Source organism: Abramis brama, assembly GCF_963993115.1.
Source record: "Abramis brama genome assembly, chromosome: 19".
In the NCBI taxonomy this organism is placed as follows: Eukaryota; Metazoa; Chordata; class Actinopteri; order Cypriniformes; family Leuciscidae; genus Abramis; species Abramis brama.
This window is the reverse complement of record NC_139981.1, coordinates 224,119-245,000: the sequence shown is the minus strand read 5'-3', so window position 1 is coordinate 245,000 and position 20,882 is coordinate 224,119. Positions and strand designations below refer to the sequence as shown.

The 20,882-nt window shown below is 43.3% G+C and overlaps 1 protein-coding gene across 1 annotated transcript in view; it reads left to right on the top strand.

The window, feature by feature from the left end:
* lclat1 (lysocardiolipin acyltransferase 1) overlaps nucleotides 1-15,307 on the top strand; it is a 16,261-nt gene extending 954 nt beyond the window's left edge. The window contains exons 2-6 of the mRNA XM_084092372.1: nucleotides 5,169-5,347; nucleotides 5,538-5,736; nucleotides 6,871-7,017; nucleotides 8,519-8,635; nucleotides 12,430-15,307. Coding sequence (XP_083948498.1) covers nucleotides 5,177-5,347; nucleotides 5,538-5,736; nucleotides 6,871-7,017; nucleotides 8,519-8,635; nucleotides 12,430-12,932 — 1,137 coding nt within the window. The 5' untranslated portion in view covers nucleotides 5,169-5,176 and the 3' untranslated portion in view covers nucleotides 12,933-15,307. The remainder of the gene's footprint in view (nucleotides 1-5,168; nucleotides 5,348-5,537; nucleotides 5,737-6,870; nucleotides 7,018-8,518; nucleotides 8,636-12,429) is intronic.
* The last annotated feature ends 5,575 nt before the right edge of the window (nucleotides 15,308-20,882 follow it).

The window sequence follows — 20,882 nt, the reverse complement described above, 5'->3', positions numbered from 1 at the left end:
TCTAATTACAAATATGTTTACAAGTTTAAATAGAAATTACACTAAAGTATATATTATTTGACCATAAATGCTAGTCAGGACATTCGGTACACTTCAATCATATTTCACAAGACAATACAAGTAATAATTAAATGACTTATTTTATTTTATACTGATTTGTTGCTATAACACACACACACACACACACACACACACACACACACATCTGTGAATGATTCTGCACTTTTTCATCCTGCTGAAATATTCATTATTTATTTCTTGGTTAAAAGCATAGGAAGATGTGTTGAGGGTTTGATTTCTCAATAATCATGATTGAATCTGTAGAATTAGAGACACATTTGTTCCCTTCTGATGCTTCAGAGTCTCTTCAAGGAACAAATGTTTTCGCAATTGGCAATTCACAATTAATTACACGTATGAAAGTTCCCTTGGCAGTGTTCGCTACTGTACGATCCTTGAGAAGTGTCATATAGTAGATCTGTGAAAGAAGAAACAGACCTGATCAGATCACAGAAACACTGATCTCAGGGAGTCTTTAGCCTGCTCAGATCACAGAAACACTGATCTCAGGGAGTCTTTAGCCTGCTCAGATCACAGAAACACTGATCTCAGGGAGTCTTTAGCCTGATCAGATCACAGAAACACTGATCTCAGGGAGTCTTTAGCCTGATCAGATCACAGAAACACTGATCTCAGGGAGTCTTTAGCCTGCTAATCTTCTTTAATGTCTTTAAATCCCAAGCTTGTTGTCCGGCTAGCTTTGATGCTAGTACCGTAGAACCGTGTTCCTGATGCTTTGGCCGATGGATCATATTTTCACTAACCCTGAGAACTGCTCCGCCCAGACCGGCTGATATCAGTCCTTCATTACACTGAACACTCATGAGATATTTCATATTCCTGCGACACAGAATAGATAGTTAGATCTAAATCTGGAGGATCGTTCATATTATTACAATATTCCCAGCAAACACTGAGCTCTGGTTCCACAGACAGGGTTTAGATTAACCCGGGATTAGGCCTTAGATATTTAAGGTTAAGCTTTTATAAACGTGTCGAGGGACGCACCGATATTAACATTTTGGCCGATACGATAACCGATAATTCTTTACATTTGAAAGCCAATAACTGATATATTGGCCCATTGAATCTGAATCCCAAATGTTATATCATATTTGAGAGCCTGATTACAAAAACAAAAGTCTCACCATTAAAAGCCACGTCCCAAACACACATTTATGATGTTCTCATTATAATTCTATAATGCTTTCAGTTAAAACAGCTCAACATGGACTTTAGTCTGGACTAGATTAAGCCTGGTTTGAGGAACCGGGTGTTGAGAGACTGAAGCGAGTCTCTGGTGAAGAGTTCACACACACACACACACACACACACACACACACACACACACACACACACACACACACACACACACACACACACACACACACACACACATCTGAGCAATGTGAGTTAATGGTTGTGTTGTGTTGGCAGGAGTGTTGTGTTAATGGTTGTGTTGTGTTGTGTTGTGTTTGCAGGAGTGTTGTGTTAATGGTTGTGTTGTGTTTGCAGGAGTGTTGTGTTAATGGTTGTGTTGTGTTGGGTTGGCAGGAGTATTGTGTTAATGGTTGTGTTGTGTTGTGTTGTGTTTGCAGGAGTGTTGTGTTAATGGTTGTGTTGTGTTTGCAGGAGTGTTGTGTTAATGGTTGTGTTGTGTTGGGTTGGCAGGAGTGTTGTGTTAATGGTTGTGTTGTGTTGGCAGGAGTGTTGTGTTAATGGTTGTGTTGTGTTGGGTTGGCAGGAGTATTGTGTTAATGGTTGTGTTGTGTTGTGTTTGCAGGAGTGTTGTGTTAATGGTTGTGTTGTGTTAATGGTTGTGTTGTGTTGGGTTGGCAGGAGTATTGTGTTAATGGTTGTGTTGTGTTGTGTTGTGTTTGCAGGAGTGTTGTGTTAATGGTTGTGTTGTGTTTGCAGGAGTGTTGTGTTAATGGTTGTGTTGTGTTGGGTTGGCAGGAGTATTGTGTTAATGGTTGTGTTGTGTTGTGTTGTGTTTGCAGGAGTGTTGTGTTAATGGTTGTGTTGTGTTTGCAGGAGTGTTGTGTTAATGGTTGTGTTGTGTTGGGTTGGCAGGAGTATTGTGTTAATGGTTGTGTTGTGTTGTGTTGGCAGGAGTGTTGTGTTAATGGTTGTGTTGTGTTGTGTTTGCAGGAGTGTTGTGTTAATGGTTGTGTTGTGTTGTGTTTGCAGGAGTGTTGTGTTAATGGTTGTGTTGTGTTGTGTTTGCAGGAGTGTTGTGTTAATGGTTGTGTTGTGTTGGGTTGGCAGGAGTATTGTGTTAATGGTTGTGTTGTGTTGTGTTTGCAGGAGTGTTGTGTTAATGGTTGTGTTGTGTTGGGTTGGCAGGAGTGTTGTGTTAATGGTTGTGTTGTGTTGGGTTGGCAGGAGTGTTGTGTTAATGGTTGTGTTGTGTTGTGTTTGCAGGAGTGTTGTGTTAATGGTTGTGTTGTGTTGGGTTGGCAGGAGTATTGTGTTAATGGTTGTGTTGTGTTGTGTTTGCAGGAGTGTTGTGTTAATGGTTGTGTTGTGTTGGGTTGGCAGGAGTATTGTGTTAATGGTTGTGTTGTGTTGTGTTTGCAGGAGTGTTGTGTTAATGGTTGTGTTGTGTTGTGTTTGCAGGAGTGTTGTGTTAATGGTTGTGTTGTGTTGTGTTGGCAGGAGTGTTGTGTTAATGGTTGTGTTGTGTTGGGTTGGCAGGAGTATTGTGTTAATGGTTGTGTTGTGTTGTGTTGGCAGGAGTGTTGTGTTAATGGTTGTGTTGTGTTGTGTTTGCAGGAGTGTTGTGTTAATGGTTGTGTTGTGTTGTGTTGGCAGGAGTATTGTGTTAATGGTTGTGTTGTGTTGTGTTTGCAGGAGTGTTGTGTTAATGGTTGTGTTGTGTTGGGTTGGCAGGAGTATTGTGTTAATGGTTGTGTTGTGTTGTGTTTGCAGGAGTGTTGTGTTAATGGTTGTGTTGTGTTGGCAGGAGTGTTGTGTTAATGGTTGTGTTGTGTTGGGTTGGCAGGAGTATTGTGTTAATGGTTGTGTTGTGTTGTGTTGGCAGGAGTGTTGTGTTAATGGTTGTGTTGTGTTGGCAGGAGTGGTGTGTTAATGGTTGTGTTGTGTTGTGTTTGCAGGAGTGTTGTGTTAATGGTTGTGTTGTGTTGGCAGGAGTGTTGTGTTAATGGTTGTGTTGTGTTGGGTTGGCAGGAGTATTGTGTTAATGGTTGTGTTGTGTTGTGTTGTGTTTGCAGGAGTGTTGTGTTAATGGTTGTGTTGTGTTGGCAGGAGTGTTGTGTTAATGGTTGTGTTGTGTTGGGTTGGCAGGAGTATTGTGTTAATGGTTGTGTTGTGTTGTGTTGTGTTTGCAGGAGTGTTGTGTTAATGGTTGTGTTGTGTTTGCAGGAGTGTTGTGTTAATGGTTGTGTTGTGTTGGGTTGGCAGGAGTATTGTGTTAATGGTTGTGTTGTGTTGTGTTGTGTTTGCAGGAGTGTTGTTTTAATGGTTGTGTTGTGTTGGCAGGAGTGTTGTGTTAATGGTTGTGTTGTGTTGTGTTGGCAGGAGTGTTGTGTTAATGGTTGTGTTGTGTTGTGTTGTGTTTGCAGGAGTGTTGTTTTAATGGTTGTGTTGTGTTGGCAGGAGTGTTGTGTTAATGGTTGTGTTGTGTTGTGTTGGCAGGAGTGTTGTGTTAATGGTTGTGTTGTGTTGTGTTGGCAGGAGTGTTGTGTTAATGGTTGTGTTGTGTTGGTAGGAGTGTTGTGTTAATGGTTGTGTTGTGTTGTGTTGGTAGGAGTGTTGTGTTAATGGTTGTGTTGTGTTGTGTTAATGGTTGTGTTGTGTTGGCAGGAGTGTTGTGTTAATGGTTGTGTTGTGTTTGCAGGAGTGTTGTGTTAATGGTTGTGTTGTGTTGGTAGGAGTGTTGTGTTAATGGTTGTGTTGTGTTGTGTTGGTAGGAGTGTTGTGTTAATGGTTGTGTTGTATTGTGTTGGCAGGAGTGTTGTGTTAATGGTTGTGTTGTGTTGGTAGGAGTGTTGTGTTAATGGTTGTGTTGTGTTGTGTTGGTAGGAGTGTTGTGTTAATGGTTGTGTTGTGTTGTGTTAATGGTTGTGTTGTGTTGTGTTGGCAGGAGTGTTGTGTTAATGGTTGTGTTGTGTTTGCAGGAGTGTTGTGTTAATGGTTGTGTTGTGTTGGTAGGAGTGTTGTGTTAATGGTTGTGTTGTGTTGTGTTGGTAGGAGTGTTGTGTTAATGGTTGTGTTGTATTGTGTTGGCAGGAGTGTTGTGTTAATGGTTGTGTTGTGTTGGTAGGAGTGTTGTGTTAATGGTTGTGTTGTGTTGTGTTGGTAGGAGTGTTGTGTTAATGGTTGTGTTGTGTTGTGTTAATGGTTGTGTTGTGTTGTGTTGGCAGGAGTGTTGTGTTAATGGTTGTGTTGTGTTTGCAGGAGTGTTGTGTTAATGGTTGTGTTGTGTTGGTAGGAGTGTTGTGTTCATGGTTGTGTTGTGTTGTGTTGGTAGGAGTGTTGTGTTAATGGTTGTGTTGTGTTGTGTTTGCAGGAGTGTTGTGTTAATGGTTGTGTTGTGTTGGCAGGAGTGTTGTGTTAATGGTTGTGTTGTGTTGTGTTGGCAGGAGTGTTGTGTTAATGGTTGTGTTGTATTGTGTTGGCAGGAGTGTTGTGTTAATGGTTGTGTTGTGTTGTGTTGTGTTGGCAGGAGTGTTGTGTTAATGGTTGTGTTGTGTTGTGTTGGCAGGAGTGTTGTGTTAATGGTTGTGTTGTGTTGGCAGGAGTGTTGTGTTAATGGTTGTGTTAATGGTTGTGTTGTGTTGTGTTGGCAGGAGTGTTGTGTTAATGGTTGTGTTAATGGTTGTGTTGTGTTGTGTTGGCAGGAGTGTTGTGTTAATGGTTGTGTTGTGTTGTGTTGGCAGGAGTGTTGTGTTAATGGTTGTGTTGTGTTGTGTTTGCAGGAGTGTTGTGTTAATGGTTGTGTTGTGTTGTGTTGTGTTGGCAGGAGTGTTGTGTTGGCAGGAGTGTTGTGTTAATGGTTGTGTTGTGTTGTGTTGTGTTGGCAGGAGTGTTGTGTTGGCAGGAGTGTTGTGTTAATGGTTGTGTTGTGTTGTGTTGTGTTTTCGCAGGAGCCGGGATGACGCCGGTGTCCGTCAGAGGCGTGTGTTTCCTCCTCACGCTGTTCCTGGGCAGTTTCTTCGGGAGTGTGTTCATGCTGGGTCCGGTTCTGCCGCTCATGCTGGTGTCGCCGGCCTGGTACCGCTGGATCACGGACCGTATCGTGGCCACATGGCTCACGCTGCCCGTGGTACGGCACCGCACTGCATCATGGGAATCACCGCATCCGATTACTAACAGTCCAGGGGTCACAGTTATAAACCTGTGCGTGTGTGTGTGTGTGCGTGTGTGTGTGTGTGTGCGTGCGTGTGTGTGTCTGTGTGTGTGTGTCTGTGTGTGTGTGCGCGTGTGTGTGTGTGTGTGTGTGTGTGTGTGTGCAGGCGCTGCTGGAGCTGGTGTTCGGGGTGAAGGTGGTCATCACGGGTGACGGGTTCGTTCCCGGCGAGCGCAGCGTGATCATCATGAACCACCGCACGCGTCTGGACTGGATGTTCCTGTGGTGTTGTCTCCTGCGCTTCAGTTTCCTGCGGCTGGAGAAGATCTGCCTCAAGGCCGCGCTCAAGGCCGTGCCCGGGTTCGGTGAGTGCCACTTCACCCGCTTACACTGCGCCTTAAACTCTTTCTGTGAAGTACATACTTCAGAGTGTGTAGCAAAAGAGTCCGCAAGATCCAAACTGGCCTGTCAATCATCTCGTCACAGTTCAAATCCTCCATTCAGTCTAATTTGATTTCCTAGAGATGTTGTGGACTGTAGATCTGCAGTCGCGGGAGACTCTCCTCCTGTGTTTGCATAATTTGAATTTGAATATAATGATGCATTTTAACGTTAATGGCTAAACGTATCTTTACAGAAGTTCTGCTGCAGATGAAATATAATGTGGACAATATTGAATAAAAACCTTTTCGTCAGGTTAGATACTGATAATGAATCACTCAAGCCCCTTGGTCTAACCCTCTGCATAACCGCCGGACTCGCGCGTCCTCCATGTCTGTAGTTTTTTAACACTTTTTACTCGTGTTTGTAGTTCTAATCGAATCCTCTCGTCCACAGCGCAATGGGTTGTGGGTAATATTAGCCGTTAGCGTGTTTACGGATCTGCACTTCACGGGTGTCTTTGGAATACTCATTTCAACATGCTGCGATTTGGGACGTACTAACCCTATTTTCGAATACCATTTAGGACGGATAGTGTGCGCATTGGGACGCCCCGAGGAGCATGAATGAGGCAAGAGTGTCGAGTTACACTCAAGATATTTTAAGACATGAAGACATTCTTTTTTCAAGGAAAAACTTTTAAATATGTAATTTTTGCGCGGTGACACTCTGATAGCACTTAGCTTAGCCCAGTATATTCAGTGGTATCTAGCAGCAATGCATTTATAAGTGACCAAACACATCAACGTTTTCCCTATTTAAAAACAGTTACACGAGTAGTTATACGACCAAGTATGGTGACACAAAATAAAACGTGGCGCTTTTCTAAGCGGGTTAAAAAGGATAACTATAATGTATGGCGGAATAGCACTTTTGGAAGTACTTCGACTGGCGCAGTAAAAAGTCACGCCGGATCCTCTTCCCACTATTGACAGGAGTGACGATGGCGACGGCCGGCTCCGCCCACTTTGGGCTTCAGAAACACTAGGGGTGACGTCACAGATTTTTTACAGTTTATGGTCCAGGCTGCTATAGAGTGTGTGTGTGTGTGTGTGCAGGCTGGGCGATGCAGGTGGCCTCCTTCATCTTCATCCACCGCCGCTGGGAGGAAGATCGCACACACATGTCCAACATGCTGCAGTATTTCTGCCACATCAAGGAGCCGCTGCAGCTCCTGCTGTTCCCCGAGGGCACCGACCTCACCGGTGAGACACACACACACACACACACACACACACACACACACACACACACATCGCAGCACTGACCTCACCGGTGAGACACACACACACACACACACACATTGCAGCACCGACCTCACCGGTGAGACACACACACACACACACACACATTGCAGCACCGACCTCACCGGTGAGACACACACACACACACACATTGCAGCACTGACCTCACTGGTGAGATATACACACACACACACACACACACATCGCAGCATCGACCTCACCGGTGAGATACACACACACACACACACACCGCAGCACTGACTTCATCGGTGAGATATACACACACACACACACACACACACATTGCAGCACCGACCTCACCGGTGAGACACACACACACACACACACACACACACACATTGCAGCACCGACCTCACCGGTGAGACACACACACACACACACACACACATTGCAGCACCGACCTCACCGGTGAGACACACACACACACACACACACACACACACATTGCAGCACCGACCTCACCGGTGAGACACACACACACACACACACACACACACATTGCAGCACCGACCTCACCGGTGAGACACACACACACACACACACACACACATTGCAGCACCGACCTCACCGGTGAGACACACACACACACACACACACACACACACACATTGCAGCACCGACCTCACCGGTGAGACACACACACACACACACACACACACACATTGCAGCACCGACCTCACCGGTGAGACACACACACACACACACACACACACACACATTGCAGCACCGACCTCACCGGTGAGACACACACACACACACACACACACACACACACATTGCAGCACCGACCTCACCGGTGAGACACACACACACACACACACACACACACACATTGCAGCACCGACCTCACCGGTGAGACACACACACACACACACACACACATTGCAGCACCGACCTCACCGGTGAGACACACACACACACACACACACATTGCAGCACTGATCTCACTGGTGAGATATACACACACACACACACATCGCAGCATCGACCTCACCGGTGAGATATACACACACACACACACATCGCAGCATCGACCTCACCGGTGAGATACACACACACCGCAGCACTGACTTCATCGGTGAGATACACACACACACACACACCGCAGCACTGACTTCATCGGTGAGATATACACACACACACACACACACACACACCGCAGCACTGACTTCATCGGTGAGATACACACACACACACACACACACACCGCAGCACTGACTTCATCGGTGAGATACATACACACACACACACACACACATCGCAGCACTGACTTCATCGGTGAGATACACACACACACATCGCAGCACTGACTTCATCGGTGAGAGGCGTCACAGAGAGGATGTTTAACTCTATATGTGACTCAGATCATGTGACTCAGATCATGTGACTACTGAAGTTTATGATCCCGGACTCAGCTTCGGCTCTTCATTGTTCCGTGCAGAAAACACTCGCGCCAGGAGTGACGAGTTTGCTGAGAAAAACGGTCTTCCGAAGTACGAGTACGTTCTTCATCCTCGCACCACTGGCTTCACCTTCATCGTTGACACGCTGCGGAAAGGTCAGAGGTCATCATATATACTGCATCTTCCTTACTGCAAAAACAGAACACGTCACAATATTCCTCATTATAATAATTCATGCGCAGAATAAAGGGGCGGGGCCTGGTTGAGTGAGTTAGTAGTGTGTTAAACTGGCGGTTATGGTAAGGGGCGGGACATTTCCCAAACACACTCGAAGCGCTCGACCAATCACAACACACTGCTCCATCCGACCAATCAGAGCACAGTGTGCTTTTCAGGAGGAGGGGCTTCATAGAGACAGGAACTAAACAGAGCGTTACTGACAGACTGGGAAGAGAGGAGCCGCAACTGAAGTGTGTTTTCTTTAATTGCTAATGCTCTTTTTACACACAGACTGAACACAATGAAGCATTGCTTGGTGATTGGTTGAGCTAAACTGGTATTATCTAATTGTGTAGTTAAATTTAACAGCTGACAGATATTCAACATAATTCATGTGTGAGACAGTCTAACAGAAGGACGGACAAAACCAGTCAAATATCAACTGAGTTCTGCTCATATTTTATTACCGTTTTCTAAACTATAGTGAATAAACTGTGATAATGAGAGAAGGAGTCTGAATAAATGTTGGTTTAACGGTATACTATATAGTAAATCTCGGCTGTGTGATTGATTATATTGTCGCAAAATGTATCTACATTATCGCAGAGCTCTAATCATGAAGATATTAAGATTGTATAATCATGATATTCTGTCAAGTGCTCATTGTATTCTGTTAACAGTAATGCGTTACGTTACTTTTGTGTTACTTTTCCTCACCTGGGCTTGCTTGTGTGTTTGTTTTAATAACAACAACAAAAGTTCTGCTTTTGGCAAATATTAAAGGACAATTCCGGTGAAAAATGAACCTAGGGGTAATTAACACATGGTTACCGAGTCGATCGTTCCCTGGGATGCGTTTTCATGATAATCGAATGTAAAGAGTTAGCTTATAAACAGATTAGCTTATAACGCTAGTAATATGGGGCATAGTGTAAGTAAAAGTAAATCGCTAGTTAATACCACTAACAAGGCTCAAAATAGCCTCACACTAACACGGTAGCATAATGAGGGTCCCTACATGCAAACCGAAGCATTGAGAACTTTGTAAGTGTACATACAGTTTAATAAGAAGATACTTTATAAAGACAGTACATTACGCGTTTACAGGCATTCGTCATCTTGGAAAACAGTCTCGACTAGTCGAGCCACGAACGCTCGACTAGTACAGTAGAGGTAGAGTACAGTAGAGGCAGAGTACAGCAGAGTACAGTAGATGTAGAGTACAGTAGAGTACAGTAGAGGTAGAGTACAGTAGAGGTAGATTACAGTAGTGTACAGTAGAGGTAGAGTACAGTAGAGTAGAGGTAGAGTACAGCAGAGTACAGTAGATGTAGAGTACAGCAGAGTACAGTAGATGTAGAGTACAGTAGATGTAGAGGTAGAGGGCAGTAGAGGTAGAGTACAGTGGTGTACAGTAGAGGTAGAGTACAGTGGTGTACAGTAGATGTAGAGTTCAGTAGAGGTAGAGTGCAGTAGAGTACAGCAGAGTACAGTAGATGTAGAGGTAGAGGGCAGTAAAGGTAGAGTACAGCAGAGTACAGTAGGTGTAGAGTACAGTAGAGTACAGTAGAGGTAGAGTACAGTAGAGGTAGAGTACAGTAGAGTACAGTAGAGGCAGAGTACAGTAGAGGCAGAGTACAGTAGAGGCAGAGTACAGTAGAGTACCGTAGAGGTAGAGGTAGAGTACAGTAGAGTACAGTAGAGGTAGAGTACAGTAGATGCAGCGTACAGTAGAGTACAGTAGAGGCAGAGTACAGTAGAGGCAGAGCACAGTAGAGGCAGAGTACAGTAGAGGCAGAGTACAGTAGAGGCAGAGTACAGTAGAGGCAGAGTACAGTAGAGGCAGAGAACAGTAGAGCGCAGTAGAGGTAGAGTACAGCAGAGTACAGTAGAGGTACAGTAGAGGTAGAGTACAGTAGAGGTAGAGTACAGTGGTGTACAGTAGATGTAGAGTTCAGTAGAGGTAGAGTGCAGTAGAGTACAGTGGTGTACAGTAGATGTAGAGTTCAGTAGAGGTAGAGTGCAGTGGAGTACAGTGGTGTACAGTAGATGTAGAGTTCAGTAGAGGTAGAGTGCAGTGGAGTACAGTGGTGTACAGTAGATGTACAGTACAGTAGAGGTAGAGTAGAGGTAGAGTACAGTAGAGGTGGTGTACAGTAGAGGTAGAGTTCAGTGGAGGTAGAATACAGTAGAGTACAGTAGAGGTAGAATACAGTGGAGTACAGTAGAGGTAGAGTACAGTAGAGGTAGAGTACAGTAGAGGTAGAGTACAGTAGAGGTAGAGTACAGTAGAGGTAGAGTACAGTAGAGGTAGAGTACAGTAGAGTACAGCAGAGGTAGAGTAGAGGTAGAGTACAGTAGAGGTAGAGTACAGTAGAGTACAGCAGAGGTAGAGTACAGTGGTGTACAGTAGAGGTAGAGTACAGTAGAGGTAGAGTACAGTAGAGTACAGTAGATGTAGAGTACAGTAGATGTAGAGTAGAGGTAGAGTACAGTAGAGGTAGATTACAGTAGTGTACAGTAGAGGTAGAGTACAGCAGAGTACAGTAGATGTAGAGTACAGTAGAGTACAGTAGAGGTAGATTACAGTAGTGTACAGTAGAGGTAGAGTACAGTAGAGTAGAGGTAGAGTACAGTACAGTAGAGGTACAGTAGAGTACAGTAGAGGTAGAGTACAGTAGAGTACAGCAGAGGTAGAGTACAGTGGTGTACAGTAGAGGTAGAGTACAGTAGAGGTAGAGTACAGTAGAGTACAGTAGATGTAGAGTACAGTAGAGGTAGAGTACAGTAGAGGTAGAGTACAGTAGAGGTAGATTACAGTAGTGTACAGTAGAGGTAGAGTACAGCAGAGTACAGTAGATGTAGAGTACAGTAGAGTACAGTAGAGGTAGATTACAGTAGTGTACAGTAGAGGTAGAGTACAGTAGAGTAGAGGTAGAGTACAGTAGAGGTAGAGTACAGTACAGTAGAGGTACAGTAGAGTACAGTAGAGGTAGAGTACAGTAGAGGTAGAGTGCAGTAGAGGTAGATTACAGTAGTGTACAGTAGAGGTAGAGTACAGTAGAGTAGAGGTAGAGTACAGTAGAGGTAGAGTACAGTACAGTAGAGGTACAGTAGAGTACAGTACAGTAGAGGTACAGTACAGTAGAGGCTCAAACAAACCTTTCAGCTGTTCTGGATTAAAGAACAATAGGAGACAGGAGAAGTTGTTCAACACTCTTATTTCTAAATCTAATCTTAAGTCATTTTTGCTTATTAGTATGGTTGAATTAGATAATTGAAGGTCAGCACCAAAGACATTGGTTAATAAAGTGAGATTAAATACATAAAGTATATTTGTGTAATTTAATATAGTTAATTATACAAATTTTGGGTAAAATTCTGAGATTGCATTTTACTGTTTTATTCATTTTGAGGAATACTGAATGTTTTCGTGCAAGTGAGATGAGTAAATGCATGTTCACATTTAGTCTAGAACTACAATAACCATCATGTTTACACAAAGCGCACACACACACACACACACACACCTCCTCACTTTATTTCTCTCAGCATGAGGATAGGAGAGCTGTCAGTCAATAAATGTGAAAAAGTAACGAGGATATTTTGTTGTAAATTGAAAAAGTATTGCGTTACTTTACTAGTTACTTGGAAGAGTAATCTGATTACATAACTCAAGTTACTTGTAATGAGTTCCACACAACACTGATTCGATGATTTCCCCTGGCAGGAGATAACCTGGACGCGGTCCACGATATAACGGTGGCGTATCCGCAGAACATCCCTCAGACGGAGCGGCACCTGGTCCTGGGCCTGTTCCCCCGCGAGATCCACTTCCACGTGCGCCGCTACGCTGTGTCGGTCCTTCCCAGATGTTCACCGGACCTCCAGCTGTGGTGTCAGGAGCGCTGGCGGGAGAAGGAGAACCGGCTCAGCGAGTTCTACCGGGCCGACCCGCGCCGCTTCGACGAGCCCGAGGCCCGCGTGCCGCCCTGTAAGAGCCAGCTCAGGGTGTCCCTCATCAAAGCCGGCTCGCTGGTGTTCTGGACCGGCATCATCAGCGCCTCCTGCCTCGGCCTGTGGCTCTGGGCTCCCGTACGCATCTACTTCCTGCTCATGGTGGTCTTCTTCCTGGGTCAGCAGAGGGTCACGGGGGGGGTGGAGCTGATGGAGCTAGCGTGTCACCGCTACTGGAGCTCGCGGGGAGGAGGAGTGGAGGAGAAGGAGGCGTGAGGAGACGCTGGCGTGTGTGTGTTAGCATGTTAGCGATCGGCCACAGCGCCTCCTGCTGGCGAGAGGAAGAAGCGCAGCTCCTAATGTGACAGAGGGATTCCACTCATTCTCTGGCATTATACACACATCATGCGAGCGCCGGCTCTACATTTATCACTGTGCGAACGAATGTCATGCCTGTGAAAGCTTGTTCCACCATAGAGTTAAAAAAAGGTAATTGCAACTTTTTATCTCATAAGATATAAAACTTGATTTGCAATTGTGAGAAAAAAAGCCAAATTAGTTTAGATAAAAAGTCACAATTACCTTGATTCTGTGTTGAAAGCAAGATAACAGGATTGCGAGACAAAGTCAAAATTGCAAAATGTAAACGCAATTCTGAGAAAAAATGTTGCAAGATATAAACGCGCAGTTGTGAGAAAAAATTTCCGATTATCGTTGTTATTTTTTATTCAGTGGCAGAAACAAGCTTCCATACGTACCTGAGGACTCGTCTGCTAGCGTCTCCCTCTGCTAGCGTCTCTCTCTGCTAGCGTCTCTCTCTAATCCCCTCCTCTCTCTCTGCTAGCATCTCTCTCTGCTAGCGTCTCTCTCTAATCCCCTACTCTCTCTCTGCTAGCGTCTCTCTCTGCTAGCATCTCTCTCTGCTAGCGTCTCTCTCTAATCCCCTACTCTCTCTCTGCTAGCATCTCTCTCTGCTAGCGTCTCTCTCTAATCCCCTCCTCTCTCTCTGCTAGCGTCTCTCTCTGCAAACGTCTCTCTCTGTTAGCGTCTCTCTAATCTCCTCCTCTCTCTCTGCTAGCATCTCTCTCTGCTAGCGTCTCTCTCTGCTAGCATCTCTCTCTGCTAGCGTCTCTCTCTAATCCCCTCCTCTCTCTCTGCTAGCGTCTCTCTCTAATCCCCTCCTCTCTCTCTGCTAGCGTCTCTCTCTGCTAGCGTCTCTCTAATCTCCTCTCTCTCTGCTAGCGTCTCTCTCTGCTAGCGTCTCTCTCTGCTAGCGTCTCTCTGCTAGCGTCTCTCTCTAATCCCCTCCTCTCTCTCTGCTAGCGTCTCTCTGCTAGCGTCTCTCTCTGCTAGCGTCTCTCTGCTAGCGTCTCTCTCTAATCCCCTCCTCTCTCTCTGCTAGCGTCTCTCTCTAATCCCCTCCTCTCTCTCTGCTAGCGTCTCTCTGCTAGCGTCTCTCTCTAATCCCCTCCTCTCTCTCTGCTAGCGTCTCTCTGCTAGCGTCTCTCTCTAATCCCCTCCTCTCTCTCTGCTAGCGTCTCTCTCTAATCTCCTCCTCTCTCTCTGCTAGCGTCTCTCTGCTAGCGTCTCTCTCTAATCCCCTCCTCTCTCTCTGCTAGCGTCTCTCTGCTAGCGTCTCTCTCTAATCTCCTCCTCTCTCTCTGCTAGCGTCTCTCCCTGCTAGCGTCTCTCTCTGCTAGCGTCTGTTTCCTGGTGTTTTAGCAGCTCAGTCCAGCCGCGCACATGACATGCGGACACAAATATATATATCGTGGCCACAAGAATCATTCGTTCCCTCGTTTTACTAAATCGTGCGAACGATATAATAATTTGTTACCTTGTTTTAAGTAAATTGCACGCACAATATAATAATTCGTTCCCTCCTTTTACTAAATCAAACGAATTATTATATCGCGCGCACAATTTCACGTAAATCGAGGGAATGAATTAGTAAAACGCACTATTAAGTAGTGGGAACTAATTGTTGATATACATATTTTGTCTTACAGTATGTCACGTGAGGCTCTGTATGTTTTAATCACGAGTTACAGCTTTAATTTTAAAGAGGATTGTATTTAATTTTCTCTGTTTTCTTTGAATTATTTATTTATTTTATAGTAATGGATCACAGCCGAGGAGAATAATGTTGAAGTGTTGTTAACATCAGGAGTGTGTTCTCACAGCTCTCGCGGCTCTCTCACACACACACACACACACACACACACACACACACACACACACACACACGCCATCAACAGAACGAAGGCTTTCTTCAGATGGAGTGAAGATTCAGACAATCCGCATTTAAATCAGGGCAAACGCTGATTTACCAATTCACTAGATTACAGAATAACTGTCCAAACCTGAGTCCCGTGGGCCTGACCTTTGACCTCTGGTGTTCCTCTGAGTCCCGTGGGCCTGACCTTTGACCTCTGGTGTTCCTCTGAGTCCCGTCGGCCTGACCTTTGACCTCTGGTGTTCCTCCTCTGTCCTGGTGTGTGATGGAGGAAGACCAGCTCACTGTGATCAGTTCACACACACACACGTGTCCATAATGCACATGTACAACCCTCACGATCACTCAGGTATATTCAATCACTGTAATCTATAATCAATACTCCAATAAATCAATGTTCTGTGTTTCTTTTCAATATTTTGTCCAGTTCAGTTTATCTGCACATGTAGATATGAAGCACTCAAACATGTGTCTGTGTATAAAACATGTGGAGTTTATATATCATATACATTTTGCAATATATCACATTGCAATAGATATATATATATATACAGTGAGGAAAATAAGTATTTGAACACCCTGCTATTTTGCAAGTTCTCCCACTTGGAAATCATGGAGGGGTCTGAAATTGTCATCGTAGGTGCATGTCCACTGTGAGAGACATAATCAAAAAAAAAAATCCAGAAATCACAATGTATGGTTTTTTAACTATTTATTTGTATGATACAGCTGCAAATAAGTATTTGAACACCTGAGAAAATCAATGTTAATATTTGGTACAGTAGCCTTTGTTTGCAATTACAGAGGTCAAACGTTTCCTGTAGTTTTTCACCAGGTTTGCACACACTGCAGGAGGGATTTTGGCCCACTCCTCCACACAGATCTTCTCTAGATCAGTCAGGTTTCTGGGCTGTCGCTGAGAAACACGGAGTTTGAGCTCCCTCCAAAGATTCTCTATTGGGTTTAGGTCTGGAGACTGGCTAGGCCACGCCAGAACCTTGATATGCTTCTTACAGAGCCACTCCTTGGTTATCCTGGCTGTGTGCTTCGGGTCATTGTCATGTTGGAAGACCCAGCCTCGACCCATCTTCAATGCTCTAACTGAGGGAAGGAGGTTGTTCCCCAAAATCTCGCAATACATGGCCCCGGTCATCCTCTCCTTAATACAGTGCAGTCGCCCTGTCCCATGTGCAGAAAAACACCCCAAAGCATGATGCTACCACCCCCATGCTTCACAGTAGGGATGGTGTTCTTGGGATGGTACTCATCATTCTTCTTCCTCCAAACACGTTTAGTGGAATTATGGCCAAAAAGTTCTATTTTGGTCTCATCTGACCACATGACTTTCTCCCATGACTCCTCTGGATCATCCAAATGGTCATTGGCAAACTTAAGACGGGCCTTGACATGTGCTGGTTTAAGCAGGGGAACCTTCCGTGCCATGCATGATTTCAAACCATGACGTCTTAGTGTATTACCAACAGTAACCTTGGAAACGGTGGTCCCAGCTCTTTTCAGGTCATTGACCAGCTCCTCCCGTGTAGTTCTGGGCTGATTTCTCACCTTTCTTAGGATCATTGAGACCCCACGAGGTGAGATTTACAGTCATGTTTAGCTTCTTCCATCCAATTGTACCCAGCGTTACTCGTCGTAATTGCATTTTTACTAGTAAGAATTCAATTAGAGAGCTCTACAATTCAAATCTTACTAGTAACAATTCCAATTAGAGAGCTCTACAAATGAATTTTCACTAGTCATATGTCTCCATTGACTTCCATTCATTTTTAATTACGGAGCTGTACAATTTAATTGTTACTAGTAAGAATGCAATTGCAGAGCTCTTTAATTCAATTCTTACTAGTAACAATTTAAATAGAGAGCTCTATAATACAATTATTACTAGTAACAATTCCAATTGGAGAGCTCTTAAATTTAGTTGTTACTTTTTTTATTTTATTTTTATTTAACAGACATACAGACCAAAATAGTGCAGTAACGAACAATCTAGTAATTCCAGAATTCCAGAATTGAAATAAAAGTGTGTAAATGTATAGGTGTGTGTGTGTGGGTGTATGTGTGGGTTGGTGTGTGTGTGTGGGTGTATGTGTGGGTTGGTGTGTGTGTGTGTGTGTATATGCATAGGCAAAGTAACCATTTATTATTTATTACCATCTTCATTACCATCACCACCACCACTCCTCACTACCATTATACTGCCAACATTGTATTAGTCAATTTTTGTTTTTTATTTCTATATTTTCTCCTATGTAACAATTACCATTGTCAACACTCTCTATAGATAAATTATTTTTTAGATAGTAAGATAATAATAGAAGACAATATAATAAGATAATATAAGATAACCCTCCCCCCACATCTCTTCAGTCCCTATTTTCTCCTATACTATTTTTTTTTTTTTTTTTTTGTGTGTATGTTATGTGTAGTGTCTAAGGTGCATTAAAAGAAGGGGTACAGTGTGAGAGTGTCTCAACTTGGGACAGAGATGCTGTCCTATGGAAACCACTTCCATAGAGTGTTTATGAGGTTTTTCAATGTATATATATATATACACACACACACACACTTTTTTTTTTTTTTTTTTTTTCTATTCTACGTTGTGGTGCATTAAAAACACATGAAAAGATTAGGGGGGAATTGGAAATAATCAATTGATTTAACCATAGCAGTACTGATAACAGTGAACACCAGGTTCAGCAGTAGCATTCTTACTAGTAACAATTAAATTGTACAGCTCCGTAATTAAAAATGAATGGAAGTCAATGGAGACATATGACTAGTGAAAATTCATTTGTAGAGCTCTCTAATTGTAATTCTTACTAGTAATAATTGTATTATAGAGCTCTCTAATTGGAATTGTTACTAGTAAGATTTGAATTAGAGAGCTCTGTAATTGAATTCTTATTAGTAAAAATGCATTTACGACGAGTAACGCTGGGTACAATTTAAGCTAAAATGGCTTGCCATAGACAAAACTATTACAGATATAAAAAATTGATTTCTTACTAGTTAAAATTCTGAATACACATATCAGCTTTGTATTTCTTACTAGTAGAAATATAATTTTTGATATCAATAATTACATTGTTACTAGTAAAAATGCAAATTCCTAAAATCAAGAATTACGTGGTTACTAGTAAAAATGTCTATTCTTGATATCAACAATTAAATTGCTACTAGTAAAATTTTTAATTTTTGATATCTGAAAATGTATTTCTGATATCAATATTATTTCAGATATATAAAATGGCTTTCTTACTAGTAACAATCACATTCATGATATCAGAAATTAACATTGTCACTAGTGAAAATGGAATTGTTGATATCAAGAATAGACATTTCAACTAGTGACAATTTAATTCTTGATATCAAAAATAAAGGTTTTTACTAGTAAGAATTGTATTTCTGATCTGTGAAACTGGAATTTTAACTAGTAAGAAATCAATTCTTGATATCAACAATTGATTTTGAATGGCAGCCTATGGTGACATTTCACTAGTGAAAATACAATTACAGATATCAAGAATTATAGTTTTTACTAGTAGAAATTCAATTGTTGATATCAAGAAATATCATTTTAACTAGTGAAAATGTAATTCCTGATATCAAAAATTGCCATTGTTTCTAGTAGAAATCTAATTCCTGATATCAATAACTATCATTTTAACTAGTGAAAACTGAATTGTTGATATCAAGAATTCATATCCCGGAAATGAATAAAAGTTAAAACGGCTTGCCATAGACACTGGTGTTTGAAGGTGAAGTGGGGTTGCCGTGACAACAAATAGTGCTTTAGTGGTTGCTTAGTAACATGATGTAGAATGATGTCAATGCTGACGGAGTTCACGCGTGTGCGCATGCGCGGTTTGTGCTACGGGGATCAATTATAATAAAAGTCCCTTTAGTCTTTGTTATAATTCAGTTTTCTGCTGAGATCAGGTGAAGTTCTGGCGCTCATCTGAATAAGGTTGAGTAGAGTTTTAATCAAATTTGCGTCCTCTCTGTAATCTAAAACCATTAGCATCAGGATAACACCACTTTATTATGATTAAAATAAATGTAATCATACACTAGAAACTGTAAATTTGAGGCAGTCACGTGGTCGTGTGTGTTTACACAGCAGTGGCTCAAACTCTTGTTTTGTCTCCTCTGACTTGATATTCACTGATGTGTGTAACTGAGAGTTAGATCTGTGTTTTATTGGTTCTTGTGTTTGAGACCAGCCCCTCTTTCCACATCAGTGTGTGTGTGTGTACACGTGCGCAGGTCATAACAGCTGTCAGTCAATCACTCACTAGCGCCTCCTGTCGGCCATCAGTGTGTGCGTGCGTGTGTGTGTGCGTGCGTGCGTGCGAGTTTGTGTGTGTTGCAGACAGTGTGTGTGTGTGCAGGTCATAACAGCTGTCAGTCAATCACTCACTAGCGCCTCCTGTCGGCCATCAGTGTGTGCGTGCGTGTGTGTGTGTGCGTGCGTGCGAGTTTGTGTGTGTTGCAGACAGTGTGTGTGTGTGCAGGTCATAACAGCTGTCAGTCAATCACTCACTAGCGCCTCCTGTCGGCCATCAGTGTGTGCGTGCGTGTGTGTGTGTGCGTGCGTGCGAGTTTGTGTGTGTTGCAGACAGTGTGTGTGTGTGCAGGTCATAACAGCTGTCAGTCAATCACTCACTAGCGCCTCCTGTCGGCCATCAGTGTGTGCGTGCGTGTGTGTGTGTGCGTGCGTGCGAGTTTGTGTGTGTTGCAGACAGTGTGTGTGTGTGCAGGTCATAACAGCTGTCAGTCAATCACTCACTAGCGCCTCCTGTCGGCCATCAGTGTGTGCGTGCGTGTGTGTGTGTGCGTGCGTGCGAGTTTGTGTGTGTTGCAGACAGTGTGTGTGTGTGCAGGTCATAACAGCTGTCAGTCAATCACTCACTAGCGCCTCCTGTCGGCCATCAGTGTGTGCGTGCGTGTGTGTGTGTGCGTGCGTGCGAGTTTGTGTGTGTTGCAGACAGTGTGTGTGTGTGTGTGCAGGTCATAACAGCTGTCAGTCAATCACTCACTAGCGCCTCCTGTCGGCCATCAGTGTGTGCGTGCAAGTTTGTGTGTGTTGCAGACAGTGTGTGTGTGTTTGTTTGTGAGTGTGTGTGTGTGTGTGTGTGTGTGTGTGTGTGTTTGCTTCTGCTTCCAGGAAGCTTTAATTGTTTCTCTGGATTGCAGAGTTCGTGTGACACAGCATGGAAAGAGTGACACCTTCAGCCTCCTCCATGTTTAATAGTCGCTGTCTTCCTCTGTAATGATCTCAGGTGTGAGTGATGAACTGAGCTTTTGGAATGGAAAGTTAAAAAATAACTGAAAGAGAAGCAGAAAGTAGAGAAGTGCTTCATCATGTGTCACATGACTGGTGTTCATCTACAGGTGAGTGTGTGTGAGAGAGAGAGAGAGAGAGAGAGAGCGAGTGTGTGTGTGTGTGTGAGAGAGTTAGTGAGCCTGTGAGTGAATGAGGGTGTGTGTATGAGTGTGTGTGTGTGTGTGTGTGTGCTGCCCTCTAGTGCTGTACCTCTATGGCAAGCCATTTTAACATTTAAAAGCTAGACTGGATATGTGTTGCAGATATCTGTAATTCAGTTTTGCCTAGTCAAAAAGAACATTTCAGATATCCACAACTACATTCTTCCTATCCATAATTGTCATTTCAGATATCCACAAACACATTCTTCCTAGGACAAATGACGTCACTTTTGCCATTCATTTGTATGGGGTTTATCATTACAGATATCTACAATTCAGTTGCAGATATCCACTATGTGAATTACGGATATCTGCAACTGAATTGTAGATATCTGTAATTCTAGTTTGAGATATCTTCAATTTGATTCTGACTAGTCATAGCTCCAGTTCAAGATATCTTTAATTCACCTCAATTCAAGATATCTACATGTTCCTTTTCAGATATCTTAAATTAAGTTTTGACTAGGCAAAATGACGTTGTAGAT